The sequence below is a fragment of the Abramis brama genome (assembly GCF_963993115.1).
Source record: "Abramis brama genome assembly, chromosome: 3".
Classification (NCBI taxonomy): domain Eukaryota; kingdom Metazoa; phylum Chordata; class Actinopteri; order Cypriniformes; family Leuciscidae; genus Abramis; species Abramis brama.
Genome location: NC_139965.1, coordinates 51,168,624 through 51,187,493, shown reverse-complemented (window position 1 = coordinate 51,187,493; position 18,870 = coordinate 51,168,624). Strand labels below are relative to the sequence as shown.

At 36.8% G+C, this 18,870-nt stretch overlaps 1 protein-coding gene across 1 annotated transcript in view; it reads left to right on the top strand.

Moving 5' to 3' along the window:
* LOC311079931 (phospholipid-transporting ATPase ABCA1) overlaps positions 1–18,870 on the top strand; it is a gene marked incomplete at its 3' end in the record, with an annotated part of 231,838 nt that overhangs the window by 79,573 nt on the left and 133,395 nt on the right. The window contains exons 11-12 of the mRNA XM_084109659.1: positions 14,205–14,402; positions 17,762–17,970. Of these exons, the coding sequence (XP_083965785.1) occupies positions 14,205–14,402; positions 17,762–17,970 (407 nt within the window). The remainder of the gene's footprint in view (positions 1–14,204; positions 14,403–17,761; positions 17,971–18,870) is intronic.

The following is an 18,870-nucleotide window of genomic DNA, read 5'->3' as shown; positions in this document are numbered from 1 at the left end:
AGATATAAAGATGCAATTGCGTGTTATAAAGTCAGAATTGCGAGATATAAGCACAATTTAGAAAAATAAACTCGCAATTCTGCCTTTTTTTTAAAGACATCTTTTCTCAGAATTGTGAGATATAAACTCGCAATTGCGAGTTATAAAGTCCAATTCTAAGGTAAACAAGATGGACTTTTCTCCTCTGACTTTATAACACGCAATTGCGGCTTTATATCATGCAATTCTAACTTTATATCTCCCAATTGCTTGTTATAAAGTCATAATTTATATCCAGCAATTCTGACTTTATAACTTGCAATCGTGACTTTATATCATGCAATTATGAGAATAAAAGTCAGAACGCCGTCTCTTGGCCTGGACTCGGACTCGAATGAGCTGATCTCAACTACAACAAAAGTACTTTCACAACCTCAGGCCTCTGAATATGAAGCCTCAGCTGGAGCTGTTCTTTCTTTGGTGACATCTGTTTGAATGTCTCCTCACTTGTCACACATGCTTCAGCTCCTGTATCACTCTGAAAGTGGTGTCTGACCTATTTTCAATTGTGCAGTCAGTCCAGTGCACTTGCCTTGTTTCCTTGTTAACTGCACATAAGAACTTGTCCTGTGATTTCTCCCACTTTCAGTGCTGTCAGTGTCCTCTTTTATCACATTTATATTGCTGGTTTTTAGTGATTCTTGAGTTTGCATTGCTGACTGCATTGCCCCTTCTTATGTGTGCATGTCTTTTGGGAGTTCTATTCGTGACTTGCTGGATGAGCTCACTTGGCATTTCCAGAGTTTGCAAACTAGCATGCATTTCTTGTTTCCTCTAAATGTGTCCCAGGCAATATTAAAGCCCTCGTTTGAAAGTCTTGTGGCTCTTATTCTGACCTCTAAATGGTGGTGAATGTGCTTGTCTGTCTTGTCACCAAGTTCACAATTAGCAGTTCACAAAACAAGGAAACATACATATCATGTATCTGGTTGTGCTTGATATGAAGTACTTGCTCAAACTTTGCCAATATGAGACCATATTTATCCTTATCCTTACCATTGTAAGAAAAATGATGTTTATTACAGCTTAGCAGTGGCAAGGTACACAAAGCACCTTGGGTTCACCGGTGTCAGAATGAACCCAGAATATTCAAATCTTAAACCTTTTATCCTGTTACAGTTTACAAATGTAAATTAAGTTGCCCTTGTTGTAACAGCTGTGGTCTGTATGTTAATGAAGTTGAGACACCCCATTGTCTGAGAAGGTTCTCTGTGTCCCACACCCAGTCCCATTCTACAATTGACTACCATTTGCTCAGGATGTGATCAACCCAAATGGTCAAGAAACAATATAACTTGACTGCCTTAATCTCTATGATAATTAAGCCATTTTGGGGATGAGCTCATTCTAAAATATATTTAGGAGTGGAATCTGGGTCGAGGCAGACTACAATTTCTTACACCATTCTGGACACTCTGGAGGGTCTTCAAAAGTAAATCACACCTGTGGATAAATCATCTATATCTTGTGACTTCTAACAAATGCATGCTTATAACATTTAACAAAAAAATAAAATGGCTGCACCTTGATTTTTCTCTGTCTCAGCTTTATGTCGTTTGATTATTAATGATGACATCATAGACAGCGAGAGATCTAATAAGCTTAATTTACACTAATGCACAGATCTCTTTTGAAATAAGATGTGGTTTGTCCTGCTGTTTAATCCCTTAAGACAACCCATACACAAAATAAATATATTTGAAATATATTTTCAGGATATATTTTGGAATATATGCAAATATTTGAAATTGGCCCAATAAATATATTTCATACTTATATTTCATATATTTTTGTTATATTTCAGAATATATTTCAATGTATTTTTTTCTGTATGGGTCCCCAAAAGTGTCAAAAATATATGTGGCATATATTCCAAATACATTGAAATATATTCTGAAATATAACAAAAATATATGAAATATAAGTATGAAATATATTTATTGGGCCAATTTCAAATATTTGCATATATTCCAAAATATATTCTGAAAATATATTTCAAATATATTTCTTTTGTGTATGGGAACACAGACTGTGTCTACATTAATTTCACGTAAAACTATTTTGAGATGCAAGTAGGCTACATCGTGCGAGTCCAGCATGGCCGCATGCACGAGCACTCAAAGCGCGTGTCAGTATTTGAAATTGAAAGCAGCCTTCTGTCAGTGAGTTTCATATTTTTAATACAAATAAGCCCACAGCATTCCAAACGACATAAATTATGCCTTCGTAGAGCATTTGTAAGGAAAATACCGGCGGGCGAGACTGTGCACTGCAAGCGTAACATTGAGCAACACGCGCAAATGTCATTGCAATTCGCTTCAACCTTTCCGAACTTCATGAAAGATTATTTTGCTGAATGTTTGAGTGGTGTGTGTGTGTGTGAGGAATTGGAAGCAAGCAGAATAGGGTGTTTCTAAAACATACACAGTGTGATCGCGCATCTGTGGTTAAAAACTAAGCTCAGAATCGTTGGAGAGAAAATCTTTTCTCCCACTCCTATTGAATAGTGTGACCAACACAATATTAGATTTATTAAACATAAAATGTTATTTCCTGTAGGCCAGGGCTATGCGTAGCATGCCAAGTTGATGCTTCCTCTGCAGACTACTTTACAACACGCTCTCGCGTGTCACGTGACCAGAGTGTAATCACAGCCAAATCTTGTTTTATCATACTGCGATATTATTGCAAATGCAATTAAGCGTTTAGCCCTAGTTAATATGAAGTATTTTATCAGGAAGTGCTTTATTAGTGAGTTGACAGATACAGAGGACTTATCTTCTATTTTGAATGTAGTTCAGTGTCCATTATTGTTATGGATGACTCACCTCAGCTGAGAAAATGAAAGAGAGTCACACACACCCCTCACGAATGAAGACAGAGACGAAAGCTCTTAAACCTTCCATCTCACTTGCAGTGTGTGTGTGTGTGTGTGTGTGTGTTTGTGTGTGTGTGTGTGAGAGAGAGAGAGAGAGAGAGAGAGAGAGAGAGAGAGAGAGAGAGAGAGAGATTTTAGAGAGAGAGTTTATTGCCCCTCCTCTGTGATAGGGTGCATAAAAGGAGAAGGTAATTATGGATAAGTGCAGGATCATTTTCACCAGCAGCAGGAAAGGGATTAACCAACGGCACACCTTCAGACAAACCCACTATCACTCCATTTCCCCCATTCCCGCATTGCATCAGTGTCACTTTGAATGAGGTTATTGAGTAGAGGAGGATGAGAAGATGATTGTGGATTGAGGAATGGTGAACTTTGTTTTTACTCTCTCATAACCTTGTGCAGGACCTTTACACAGATGCACAGGCCATTATGTCTGTCCAATATATTGCAAGCTACCTATGTAGGCAGCATAGATTCACTCACAACTAGGGTTGTGTGACATTAACAAAACAATAAAAAGTTGCATCTGAAGTTACATTTAGTGCATTTAATCTGACTCTATAATGCAGATCTGAGGTGACATGAATGCATTTGCACTGCAGTTACAATTGCATAATTGCATATGAAATTGTTTTTAATTGTTGTTGAAATATGAATAAAAAATATAAATAAAATAAATTATACTTTAAATATGAAACTAAAGCAGCCAGTAGGTGGAAGCAAGTCAGTCTCATAATGACTAAGTCATTGAATCCATTCAACCGATTCAAGAAAGTGATCATCTTTAATGAATGGGTCATTTTATTATTTACTCAACCGATTTGTTCAAAAATGCAGATTTATTCCGTAATGAAACACTGCTGTGTGTTGCTCTAAGATGTGCAGCAGTTCTGCGATGGTTTTGTTTGGAACTATTTCCATTGGCGAAATAGAGCAAAAACAGTCAATACTTTGTGTATAAAATAGAACTCACTAAATTAACTTCTTGTTTTTGAAATGTTGTATAAAATCAGTATCACATTTGCAATTGTGGTGATATTTGATAAAAAATGCCACTCGTTCTTGTGTGATATTCCATAACTATATCATATGATATATATAAAACATACAGTAGCTCATACAGGGACTTTTTTTGCCCCCATATGTTGAATTCTAACATTTCACTGCATCTAAAAGTACTTATAGTGTGATGCTGAATAAACAATTATGTTGTAGGGATGCTCATAATTAACTGCTTAACCATCAACCGACAGTGGAAATATACACTATAAACACTATCAACATAAACACTATAAACTTAGCTATATGCTTTTTAGTTCCCCTCACTCCACAACCAATCCTGTCAATTTAAAGGTGGGGTAAGCGATATTTGAAAAACGCTGTTTGAAAGTTGGTTGGACCGACACAGCCAGACACAACAACAAACGTGTAGCCAATCAGCATTAGGGGGCGTATGACGGTGGAGGAGAGCGTAAGAGCAAGAGAGAGATTTGAAGAAATACTGTAGAAAGAGAGATGGCTGAGAGACATTACAAAAGAGAAAAGCTCATAAGACTGTCACTGGAAAACGAAGGGTTATGATCAGGAAAGAGCTTTAGGACCCGCGTTAATATTGGAAAAGCTTTCCAGTGCTGGAGAGAGCTAAGCGGGAAGGCCTGAAAACAGACGCGGATGTTGCTTTGATTCCGCTCCATACGCGAGTAACACTGGTTTTGAGTGTCATTGTTTGTCTGTTGGCAAGTAACAAAAAACTCTTGTTTGTATTTACTCTTGTAAATTGGTTCATTTTTTGTGCTTCCTTGTAGTTCGTTCATCATCTTCGCTTTATTTTTCGTGAAACATTATTTTGTTGCGCTTCTGCTACGATAAATAGACATTTCACTCTTGCATTGCGTGTGTAACGGAGTTCAGCTAGTGAGAGTTGTGCAGGCTGATGGCTGCTAGAGAATGCACTGTTTACTGTTTAGCTTCCCTGTTAGTGCATCGATCGGGGTTCGAAGCCGACTCGGAGCAGCGCTGTCAGGATTGGAGGGTGAGCTTTGGAGACGGAGCAATGAAGAGAGGGGTGTGTTTGTTTGGGTTGATTTCAAATATCAACAATCTTCAGCAATGACTTTAAGAAAAACCATACTACACTTTTAACTGTATTCAGAACAGAACAAGAATGAAAAATTAGAGTAGCTTTATAAACGTCAAGCCAAAATTAATTAAAGTGAAACTGAAACAGAAACCGGCGTTGGTCTCACGTATATAGCATACCTCTCTCATATGGCACAAATCCAAATGTTTCCAAATTCGCATTATTTGGATGCAAAACTATTATATATTATGTAAACTATAGTGGTTCAACAGATCACAAAGCTCACACTTTGGATCATATTACAGTTTTGAGTCACAGTTCGGATCATTTTTCGTATCAGCAAGAAAACAAATGTTACTTTGCTTTCCAAGCACACTTTAAGTACTTTGATACCACAGCAAAAACTACTAGCCTAACTGATAAAGTTACATCATTAAAGGCAAGTGAACAGTCAGTTGATTCAGTTCGATTGTAAAGATCCTTTATAATCACTCCTTAATCAGTTTTGAGTCGAGTCGCATATGTACTTCACATGAAGATGACTTCACTCAATGTAAAGGGGTTCCAAATCAGTCATGCATCCTAAATTTCAGTTACAATGATTCCTGAGAAGATGGTGCAGCAGTCCACTAGGGTTATTAAACAGAGCCAGTGTCTCTGTCTGTTTCCATTTAAACTGTTTGGTTGGCTGTCAGAGTCTCTTGTCTGATATCTGAGTAAATTACATTTTTATAGTCAGGTGTTTTGGCACAATGATTTATGTTTAATGGCTAAAATATTTAATGGTGGCCTCCATTAGCTGCAGTGCCATAATGTGTTCATATAATACTGCTTAATTTGAAAACATTTTAACATTTTAACTAGCAGAGCTTTGTGTTTTATTGGAAAATAGGGTGCCAATGGTTTTGAAATATTGATCCAAAGAAGAGTGTATTAATGTGGCACTCACATGGCATGTCTACATTATATGTTTGTCTGTCTGCCTGTCTTTCTTTTATATCTATCTATCTATCTATCATACATTTGTCTACACATTTGACTCCAGAAAAGAACGAGAACCAATTTCTTCATTTTCTGCAGTGGTTCCTCCAGCCTTTTTGCAGTGATGTGCTAAACAGATTTGGGCACTTTTAGAATGATTTATAATAAGACTTTAATAATAATGATGTCCTTCTTTTATTAGGAGTTTCAGCCAATTGAGATGCTGGTGTGAATGTTACTATGGACACACACACACACACACACACACACACACACACACACACACACACACACACACACACACACACACACACACACACACACACACACACACACACACACTCACTTTCAAAAGAATCCACAACCACACTCAAGGCAACATAATGATTTACATATGAATTGTGACTTTCAACAAATGTGTGTGTTTGTATGTGTTTGTTTGAATACGTCATATGTGCGTTTATAGGTGTGTGTGTGTGTGCGCGCGTGATGCATTCATGTGTATTTATGTGCGCAGCGCGCTAGTATGTTTATGTTAGCATGTTAGATGTGTGTGTGTGTGTGTGTGTGTATGGATGTTTAAATATACATGTGAAATTGAATAAAAATGAAAATTCGCATGTCCATGCACATGTATGCTGTTTGTGTGTTTGTATATTTGTGTATGTGTTTGTTGTGCACCCCTGTGTAGAGTGACACGATTTTATCCTTGCAGGTTAGGACAAGGAATGATAAAGGAGAGGGGTGGAACTGCAATTTATGACAAAAACGTGTGAGTGTGTCTGCGTGTGAGAGAAACGCAGAGAGACAAAGAGGCTTTTGCAGTGCTAAGCTTGATTCCAGACAACTCTGAAGAGCAACAGTGCCACCTAGCTTGAAGAGAGAGAGCGAGAGAGGATAGTGCACACACTAATTGCCTGGCTGTACAGAGAATGACATGCTCTCTGAAAGTCTGGAGGATGCAATTGTCATACGTTTAGCACAGGGATGTGAGAAATACTTTTCTGTACAAAAACTGCAACAGTATGGGTGTTCCTGTTAGTGCTGAGCAGTTAGTCAGTTCAGTACCGATGGCTGTCTGACTGACAGGCAGCTGCTTTGGAAGACTTGAATGCGTAGGCTATTTGCTTCTCATGGCATGTGTGATAATGCGGTTGTGCGCAAGAATGTTCGAATGCACTTCCTTGTCAAAATGGCTGTCTTGGTGTAGTGTTATTTTAGAATGATTTATATCAGTGTTATTTTAGGTTTTATTGTAGTTTTATTAATATTTTGAATAGCTTTTATTTTTATACTTTTAGTTGTCATCTTAATTTTAGTTTAATTTTTAGTCATATCAGAATGTACTTTTGTCATTTATTGTATTATTTTTATACTGCCATTTAGGTTTGATTTATTTCATTTTTAATTTATTTCCAGTTAATAATTTTAGCGCTTCAACTTAAACTCATTTTAGTTTATTGCAAAGGCAACATTTCTCATTTTTGTTTAGTTTTTCAACTATATAGATTTTATTTCAGCTTTATTTCAATTACAGTAACAGAAGTGTTTTTAATTGTTTCATTTTTAAAAAGTTTTAGTTAACGATAATAACAGTGAATTATATACTATTATAGTATTTATTCATGTTTTGTTATATATGTTTTTTATTTTAATTTGTTTAAATTTAAGTGATTTTGTCTTTAAGTTTTAAATATTTCTATTTGACTTAAAGGGTCACGACACCCCCCTCTTTCAGCTCAAGTCTAGTCTCAGCCTCAGACGTCACGCCCACGGAACGTTGGCTAAACGTCTGATGCATATGGTACACTTAACTGGAAACACTTCAGGAATGTCGAAGTCGTCATCTGATTGGTTGAATTTTATCGGATTTCCGGGGGGCGCGAGTGTCGCGTTTATTTTCGGTCCGCCGGGAAACAAAGCGCAGACGTGTGATTGCGGAAGAAAAACTGTTGTGTTTACATGAGTGACAATGAGCATTTATCAAGATCAGCTAAACGTAGGATTCTCAAAAGTATGCGAGGTTCACGGCATAGACTCTTTAAGAGATGTCCAGGAGTTTTTTTTGAGGCACTTAGTGTTTTCTTCTCCTTCTTTGATTTTCTATGCTGACTGACTTGTTGCACGCCGGTCTGTTGTTGTGGGGACATTTCCACGCCCCGAAACGTGACGCTGAACGAAACGAACTGTAATTGGTTGTTTGACATGTCGGTCAAACGGCCTTATGGGCGGGCCTTGGCCAAAGAAAGCTGCTATGAATTCCAGACCTTCAGCCGTCAGTCTGAAGGTCTGGCTACGCGAGACTAGCTCAAGTCTAGCTCACAATCGTTTTGAAAAATGCAACTTAATTGGGCGTGGTGGCTGTGAGAAGAAGGGAGGGGAGAGGGTGTGGTATGGCACGGCAGGGGAGAGGGGGGAAACTGTCATCGACTGTCACTAAAAATCAGTGGTAAAACGTGAGGAAATGCTAGATTTTTTTATAGCTGGCAAAGTTATAGTCTAATGAAATACACTGACACCTTATAATTGTATTTAAAACATATAAATGCACATGTATATGTATAATTATGTCATTATAAAATATATATTTGTTTATATACACACTATAAATGCATATATTTGAAAATAAATAAAAAAATCGCTTTAAAAAAAAAACGTTCAGTAGCCATATCCTAGATCTACGCGCCCCCTAAACCCACATAATAAAGATGTACAGTGACATAGAAATTTGCACAAATTAAGCATACGTTCCATACAATTGAGGTATTATCGAAATATCTAAATTTTAATAACGAGTGATTTAACAGAAGGCAAGTAAAACGGTCAGGGTTACATTTTAGACACACACACACACACACAGCTCTGAAGCGATAGAAAAGTCCTCGGGACCGCATCACTTGCAAGACGAAACCTGCATTGGTGTACAAGGCCGAAGTCCACCATTCTCCCGTTGAATGGTTGCTACACACACACATAGTTTAGATGTGTCCGTGGTTGATGGCCAACCAGCCGCCCGCAGTCAGAGTCCATCCCGGGCAGCATCGCGGGGAAAGATGCACTGGAACTTTTGCACCACGAAAACAAACGCGCGTCCCATCATTACCTCTCTCATCTACTACGCGATATCATAGTTTGACATGTCTGTCATTGGAAAGTTCCACGTGGTGTCATGAATAATTAAGAGAAAGTGTCTTCTCATTGAATAAAAAACTCAGTCTCATTAATAATTATGAGACACCGATGAGTCATCAAAGTACTATAGTGCTCTGCCACGTCACAGCCTGTGACGTGGACACAATGAAGATTTTAAACCCGGAAGACGAAAATAGCATATAAAAACTAAAATTTAACCATTTTCCCCCTACTATTAAATCTAACAGATGCTAACATTGTCTTCAATGGTGTTCAACACACATACCTCTGTTAAAATCTCAGAAATTTTGGTTTAGGGTTTCATGACCCTTTAAATTCTATTCTATTGCATTTTAGTTTACATATAACTTTTTTTTAAATTTCAGTTAGTTACTCTCTCATTTTATTTCTAAATATTTTCTATAAATATATATATATATATTTATCTATTATTTATATTAGATTTTATTTCAGCTTTAGTTCAATAACCTAATAGTTACAGTGAGGAGAACAAGTATTTGATACACTGCCGATTTTGCAGGTTTTCCCACTTACAAAGCATGTAGAAGTCTGTAATTTGTATCATAGGTACACTTCAACTGTGAGTGACGGAATCTAAAACAAAAATCCAGAAAATCACATTGTATGATTTTTAAATAATTAATTTGCATTTTATTGCATGACATAAGTTGATACATCAGAAAAGCAGAACTTAATATTTGGTACAGAAACCTTTGTTTGCAATTACAGAGATCATACGTTTCCTGGGTAACACTTTAGAATACTGTTCCTTCATTAATGAATAATTACACAGGAACAAACGAGTAACGTATTATTAACATTCTAGTAACTACTATTAACTAACAAGAAACTCTGATTAACGAATTAGTAAGTAATCGCGCTCAGATGAATGTAGTTGTTCATTATTAGCTAATCAATAACTACTATTTTTTTCATACCTCCCAGAGAACTACTATCTACAGGTTCATAATTAACATGAATAATGCATAATTTATAATAAAAGGTAATGGTGTCACGGTGTGGGTTTTGTGTTTTGTTATTGTCTGTCATGTGTTCCCCTGTCTTTTCATGTTTAGCTGTCTCCCGTTATGTTGATTAGTCTTCCCAGGTGTTTCTGTTTAGCCACGCCCCCTTGTTATCTTGTTTAGCTTGTCTGTCTGTGTATTTAAGCCCTGTGTTAGTTCAGTCTTTGTCAGTTCTTGTATATGGTTGCACCATGTTGGTTGTTCTGTTCCCTGAGTCTCAGTCCTGAGTTTGTGCTTGTATATGTGAAGTTTTGAGTTTATTTAATAAAAGACTACTGCACGTGGATCCTGCTTCCTCCTCTGCTTCAGGGCCGTGCACAGACATTTTAAGGGGCAGTGGCCTAAACCAAAAAAGGGGCACTATAAAGTGTGCCAACAACAGAAAATGTAGTTATTTGTATTAGATCTGATCGAGAGTACAATAATTTGATTAGACAAGCAGCTAATTCTAAGAACGTGGATATGTTGTACACAGGGCTGGACTGGGGCAACAAAAAAAAAAATCGGCCCTGGCATTTTGGTCCAGACTGGCCCACTATATGATCATAATATCATTGGTCAACAATCATTGGGGGCATGCCTCCAGAAAATGTTGTGCATTTTAATGTTAAATTCATCAATCTGGTGCACTTTGAGAGTTCAAAATTAAAAGCTCCAACCCATATTCAGTGTGCAAATTAAACAAAGAAATATTCAAACCTTTTAGTTACAGTGTCTATTTACATTACACCTACTACATAATAATAGTTATAATATTAATCAAATGACAGTAATAGCCATATTTTGTAAAACAATAAAGGAAACTTTCATAATTAGTTTTGTACCAATTTCTGTACTTGAAAGAGATAAGCACATGATCTTATTTTATTTTGACGGAAACTGCATCAAGCTTTTATTTTGGCGGAAAACATGGTTTACAAACGCCTCTCATTAAATTTCTAGTGAATTGCGGTAATCGTCAACTATGCCAATGTGGAAATGATCTGTAACTCGGTTATGGGTTCCTACACTCATGACATAGCCTAACTGTTTTGAAAGTAACTGTTAGTTCTGCTTACCGCAGGCTCTACGCTTTCTCATCTTTCTCCTGATCCTCCTCACTATCATCATCTGCCACAGGAGCTGATGAAGGTCAGAAAACATACACTACCGTTCAAAAGTTTGGGGTCAGTAAGATTTTTAATGTTTTTAAAAGAAGAATCTTCTGCTCACCAAGGCTGCATTTATTTGATTAAAAATGCAAACAAAAACAGTAATATTCTGAAATATTATTCCAATTTAAAACAGCTGTTTTCTATGTGAATATAGAGTAATGCTGTTCTTTTTAACTTTCTATTCATCAAAGAATTTTGAAAAAAAAAAATTACACAACTGTTTTCAACATTGATAATAATAATGACTGTTTCTTGAGCATCAAATCATCATATTAGAATGATTTCTGAAGGATCATGTGACACTGAAGACTGGAGTAATGATGCTGAACATTCAGCCTTGATCACAGGAATAAATTACAATTTAAAATATATTAAAATAGAAAACAGTCATTTTAAATTGTCATAATATTTCACAATATTACTGTTTGGTTTTTTATCAAATAATGCAGCCTTGGTGAGCAGAAGATAGGCTACTTCTTTTAAAAACATTAAAAAATCTTACTGACCCCAAACTTTTGAACGGTAGTGTATATTTAGACACATTTTACAGTGTCTGCTTCAAGGGCCTGTTTCTATTTTTTCACACTGTTTTTCTGCACATTCCTTGCGTTTCTTCTCCATCTTGCTGACTATTTTGACAGATACACACTGACACTGCTGCACGCTCGCTCACTCACTCGTTTAAAGTTGTGATTGGCCCAGCCCAGTGTCAATCAAGAAAAGAACCAATGGGCCGCTGATCTACGTGTTTCATGGACTGGTCTGTCAGAAGAAGAAAAAAAAAACCCTAACGCTGACTTTTTCTGACCAGTGCATTACACCGGCACAAACCCAGCACCGCCAATTAAGCAAAACAAAACAAAACGAATGGGCCGCCGATGTACAAATTTTATGGGCCGTTAAAAAGAAAAAGAAAAAATAATAGGCCTAATAATAAAAATAATAGGCCTAATAATAAAAATAATGTATGAGTATATGAGATGTATCTGCCCAAAAAGCACGTCGGCCCACCGGGAAAGTGCGCGGTATGCCCGATGGCCAGTCCAGCCCTGGTTGTAGGCCTACAAGTTGTTAGCACTAGTAGAAAGAGCCAGAAGCCAGAAGACCAAGAGCAAAACATTACCGACATAAATACAACAAAAACAAATGACTAATTTCGCAGATTCAACCACTGTCTTGCATAGCCTACCTGTTAATGAACTGTCGTATACTGTGAGTGATGCTGCGGAGCGAGCGGGAAAACCTGTAACGGATTAGCGGAATCAGCGGAATGCTTTGAGCGGAGCGGTGGGGGTGGGGAAGAGGGGCACCTCAGTCGATGAGGGCAGAGGGGCAGTGGCTCTAGCCACCGGGCCACCCCCCTGTGCACGGCCCTGCTCTGCTTCAACCAATACGTAAAACAAATGGCAATCCACTAGTAATGACTCAAGTATTACTACATAATTTTAAAGGAACTACTAATTATTTGGATCAGTATTCTAAAGTGAAAAACATGATAACAACCTAATATTGACTGAAGTCATTGTAAGCTTTTGAGATTTTTGTAAGATTTTGAATATCAATTCCTTCCAATGGATTTGGTAACACTTTAGTCATTACTAGTGTGTTCCCATGATCTTCACTTTATAATACTGATCCAAATAATTAGTAGTTCCTTTATAAAGATGTAGTAACACTTGATTCATTACTATCCAAAACCTTACAAAAGCCTTAAAAGCTTACGATGACTTCAGTCAATATTAGGTTGTTATCATGTTTTTCACTTTAGAATACTGATCCAAATTATTATTAGTTCCTTTAGAAGGATGTAACACTTGATTCATTACTAATGGGCTACCATTACCTTATATTAAACATTGTGCATTATAAATATTTATTAACCTGTATATAGTAGTTCTTAAAGTCTTCAGTGAGATATGAAAAATAGTAGTTATTGATTAGCTAATAGTGAACTACCACTTTTGTAAGGTTTTCGATAGTAATGAATCAAGTGTTACTACATCTTTATAACTACTAATTCTTTGGATCAGCATTCTAAAGTGAAGATCATGGGAACACACTAGTAATGACTAAAGTGTTACCAAATCCATTGGAAGGAATTGATATTCAAAATCTTACATTATTCTAAAGTGTTACCGTTTCCTGTAGTTCTTGACCAGGTTTGCACACACTGCAGCAGGGATTTTGGCCCACTCCTCCATACAGACCTTCTCCAGATCCTCCAGTATATAGTGGTAATAGTTTTAGGGTACGTTTACACGACAACGATATGTTTAAAACGGAGAAGTTTTTACTTTGAGTTTTCCGCGTACAGACGACACCATTGTCTAAACGATCCCCATTCACACGGATCCGCGAAAAAGACTAAAAATGCTGTATTCTTCTGCCAGGCCATTAGATGACGATGAAACACTATAGATTGAACACGTAACATGCATGTGCATGACGTCATCTTCAAAGATTCCCGTTTTTGTTGTTTACACATAAACCGTTTTCAAAAACTTGCACTTTGAAACCCGTTTTCAAAAGTTTGCGTTTCCAGGCACCCAAAGAGCCGTTGTCGTGTAAACCAACAGCCAAAATGCATAAAAAGACATATCGACATATTAAAGTAAACACAGTTGAATAAAGGTGGGATAAAAAAATAAATACAGGATTTCTGGATAAGACCCTGAAGTATAAAGCCTAACAGATCTGTCCGATATCTGATGTACATTATTAACTATAATAGCAAGAACAAGAGAAACATTCACTGCTCTTGTGTAATTGTTATCAAGTGTCGACTACTGAAATCTTGGTTTGTCACAACCGTAGTTTTACATGTTGTGTGAAGTGAGCAGCATACATCGGTTGTGTTGTGTAACCCTGTGAATGTGTTCTGTGTTTTACAGGGTCTTCTGAAGAACCCTGTTCTTGCAGTAGTTCTGGACCAGAGGTTGGAGGATACTAGTCTGTCCACAGCGCTTATCAGCAACTTCCTGTTTAACGGTCCCGAGTCCAAGCGCCCAGCAGGAATGCCAGCCTTCGACTGGCGTAACATCTTCATCGCCATCAGCCAGATAGCACAACAACTCACTCAGATTCTACGGGTCTGTTTTCTACACTGTAGTTTGTTGCAGGGCTGTTCAGAATTGAATGGAGAATGCATTTCCATTCATTTCCTGAATTTCTGTTGATTTTGTACTGAAGTATAGCAAACAGGATGCAGAACTGTAATTCAAATTTGCAAATTGAAATTCAAAGAAATGGCAAAACATGTACTTTTCCACTAAAAGTTTACGTTAATCAGGACAAACTTTGAATGTTTGTTTAAAAAAGTACTGTAATGTAGGCTTTTAAATTTCCCAGATCTGGATGGAGAATGTCATTTCTTTGCCTTTCAATTCCTGAATTTGAATTGAATTTGAACTGAGGTAGCAAACAGGATGCAGAATTTGTCATTCAAATTTGAATTTAAGGAAAAAGAATGAATTGAAATTTAAAGAAATGGCCAAAAGTGTAATTTCTTATTAGGCTTTCTTAAGTTCTTAAAGACAAACTTTAAATGTTGGCTTAAAAAAAAAAAAAAAACAAATTTAAGTTTGAATGTTATATAGGCCTTATGTCCCTGCATGCCATTACCTTTATTCCTCTTACAATTCAAATTCCAATTCAACATCCTGTGAAGCATGTTGCCAATCTCATGAATCGAAAACGAGTCAAGTGAATTGCTGGTTCGTCCATCCATCTGTTTTGCATGTCTCTTTTGATTTTCTCACAACAATTAACTTTGTTTCATTCAGAATCGCTGCTTTTCTCTTAGCTTTTTTCAGCCTTCCTTTGTTCTGATCTCTTTTTACTCTCTTCACCATTGTCTTCCCTCTTTTATTCTCAATTTGTCTGAAATTCAGGCAGGATCAGGATGGTGTAGCCTAGGGCGTGAACAATCTGGGCTGGCAACTAAAAAGTTACAGGTTTGAGTCTCACAAAGGTTGATCAGTGAGCCAGTATGAAGGCACTGAACCTCTGATTGATTCAAGCACACTGAAACTGTAATGGGTGCGCTCTAAAGGCCCTTTCATATGATCCAACTCTATAGAGCAAAGAGTCAAGCTGTATTGTTGCACACTAGTCAAGCATTGTAACACTGAAAGTGCAGCCAATGATCACAGTGATTAATTTGCATGATGTATCATTTTGTGATCAAAACCAATCAAAGCACAAAAGAAGAGAGACTGATCCTGTGCGTATCTAGATGCATTGAGTTGTACAACAAAACGCTGAATCCTTGTCATGACATTCAGAGATACATACTGTGTGGTGGAAATCAAAGCAGCACATTACATTTGTGTTGATACAAGCAATGGAGCCTTAAATATGTGGTACAATTGCTTTAAGTCTGTTTAAATCATCTGATAAATGACTATAGGTACACTGGATTTTAAGAAATTTAAATTGGCTACACCAACAATAAACATGGTAGAACAAAACATTTAGAATATTAAAATATACTATATTGGTCTGGTTTTTACAGACAGGGCTTCAAATAAACCAGGATTAGGCTTTAAGTTCAATTAGGGCATTTAAGTAGCTTTTATAAACATGCCTTAAAAAAAAAAAAAAAAAACATTACTGATGTGCATCTTGAGACAAAACAATGACACTCATATATTTGAAGACATGCCAGTGCAAGTTGCTTTCAGTAAAAACAGCTCAAACATGCATTTTAATCTAGGACTAGGCCTAAGCCTGGTCTGTGAAACCGGGAGATTAATATATAGAATATTAAAATATAAAATCTATTCCTGTTTTCTGCAGCACTACAAACCATGCAAGTTTTCTTGTTTTTGAAGTTTGTATTCTTGTAAATTTTAGGATGACCGAAAGCGATTGTTTCAATAACACATTTTAGTAGGCTACTATATCAATAATATCAAATCACCAGTAAATCTGTAAACAATATCATAAAGTGATTAAACATTACAGTGTATATCATCTTTTAACAGTATTTATTAATCTTAATGTAGAAAACCCACCCATCATTACATAATTTTTTTGGTTTTGTAATATTTCTACTCCTCTGAGAAAATAGTTTTATTCTGTTTATACCCTTAAAAAGGCTTTTGATCAAGTTACTCCAAATTTAGTTTAGTTAGAATTTTTGTGTCTTAAAGGACAGGTTCGGTATTTTACACTTAAAGCCCTGTTTACAGATCGTTTCTGATGAAATAGAACGGTTAAGATTGAAATTTGGACACATGCTGCTGTCCCGGTTTCTGTAGTAGCACCCCCTCCCCACACCTCCACACCTCCACACCTCCACAATGGCTGCATAGGTGCACTGGAACAATCCTTCCTAAAACGCATTAAACTTTCATTTACAAAGACGTGAAACTCACAGAGTGGTCAGGGGTGTTCACTGATATGCTCACACAAAAATCGCTGCAAAAGATGCTTTCCAACAGGTGTTTTACCATTCGTTGTAAAACTGTGGACCTATTTTTCCAAACGCCTCACACCCATACATTCTTCCGTTGAGAGCTTGAATAATAGACACTCCAGCCCACAAACAACCCCATTTCCGTTTCCGGTGGCGGAGTAATACCGTACCTCACAGCACATCCAATAAAAGTCAATGGAGTTGGACAAAAACTACGATAAAACCTTTTGGAAAGCAAAAGGTTTCTGTAGTAGCATCCTTTTGGTGCTACTACAGAAACCGACTCTATTTCACCAGAAACGATCTGTAAACAGCTTTAAATGTAAAAAAAATCTTATTTAGTTTCTATTTTACATTTTAATTACTAAAGTATGGTTTTCAACATGAAAATGTGAAATATGAACTATATATATGAACTATTATAAATTATAAAAAAAATATGAATTACATTTATAAATTAGAATGAACCAAAATGTTAAAAGTAGATTAAAAAAAATACGGTTTTATATTAGTTCATTGTACCCAATTCATTAACTAATGCTAACAAATTAAATCTTGTAGTTTTAAGCTCTTTTTGAGCTCATATGATGTATTATTTGGGTTGTTCCACTGAATGCATGTGCACAAGATTAAAGACTGTTGTGAAGAGCAGATGATGTGTTTTCTAATAAGATGTTTGGCTCTTTTACCATTCAAAGTCATGGCATTTTGTCAGTTGACGTTGTCCAGTCTTGACATGTTTTATGGTTCTTTATTGTTCAGCTTGATTGGATGCTGATGTTTCCTCTGTTCTCTTTCATTTATTCTGTACTCCGTTTACTCTTATTTGATCTCTCCACGGCTGAGCTCAATCCCAAACTCTCCTTTGAAGGCGCTTCTCTGTTCTGCCTGCTGCTTCTGTTCATCGTACACCACATGAATCCCGTTCTTCACTGTCAGATTCATGCAATAGAGGTGCTAAAAACTGTGTGTGTGTGTGTGTGTGTGTGTGTGTGTGTGTGTGTGTGTGTGTGTGTGTGTGTGTTTCAGTGTTTTGATCTGGATAAGTTTGAAGGTGTCAGCAGTGAGACTGTGCTGGTTGAGCAGTCTTTTAAGCTCCTGAATCAGGACAAGTTCTGGGCCGGACTGGTCTTCACGGATCTCTATGACACCAGTGACCTCCAGCCTCCACCCCACATCAGATACAAGATCCGCATGGAGATCGAGGAGACCGAAAGAACAGACAAAATCAAGGAGAGGTTAGAACAAAAAAAAAACTATACGATAACACTATCACCATACGGCAGCTGAAAAACCATGAAAAAAAAAAAAGCTGAGGGGCAGTGAAGACATTTTATATGAAATGAAATTTTTATTGTTCATTTGCATGGAAATTTGCCCAAACTGGTGGAATAACTTACACAATACAACTTATACACATATTCACATATATTCAGTCGAAAAACTAAACAATTATTTAAAAAAAACAATCGACAAAGGGACAAAATGTCTCTTAAAAACATTTTTAGTTGCTCTCGGTACCATGTAGCGCCTTCCTGATGGCAGTTTTTCAAATTCATGGATGCAAAGGACATTTAAGATCATTGATGCTTTCTTTATAGCAGTGGTATTCAGATGGCGGACCCCAGCTTGGTTCTATCCGTTCCATTCATGGTCCATAATTGCTGTATTTTATCGCATCAAAATAATGCGGAAAAAAATATTGATTTATAAAGTAAACAGATATGTTCTTAATTCTGAGTATCTGAATTTTTATGTAGGCTTGTCCACTGGTAGCATACATAGCAATTGACTCTACTCCTTCCCTACCACTGACTAAATTTTCCGTCTATCTATGTTTTCACTGATATACAGTAGATATACGCTATTACTTATCTTCTGAAAGATTACAGAATCCTCGGATCAAAACACAGACGAAGAAGAAGAAACAACACAAGTGACAGAATATTGTTTAAAGGGGTCATAGAATGAGAATTCAAATGTTCCTTGATCCTTTGACAGTTAAGAGTTCCTTATACAATAAGTTTACCCCGTAAGTTTCAAAACTCAAAACTTTCTTGTTATTCCAAAAACTGCTTTTATTGAAACCAAGGCCAGCAAACGACAGGATCTAAAAAGTGGAGACTTGTGACGTCACA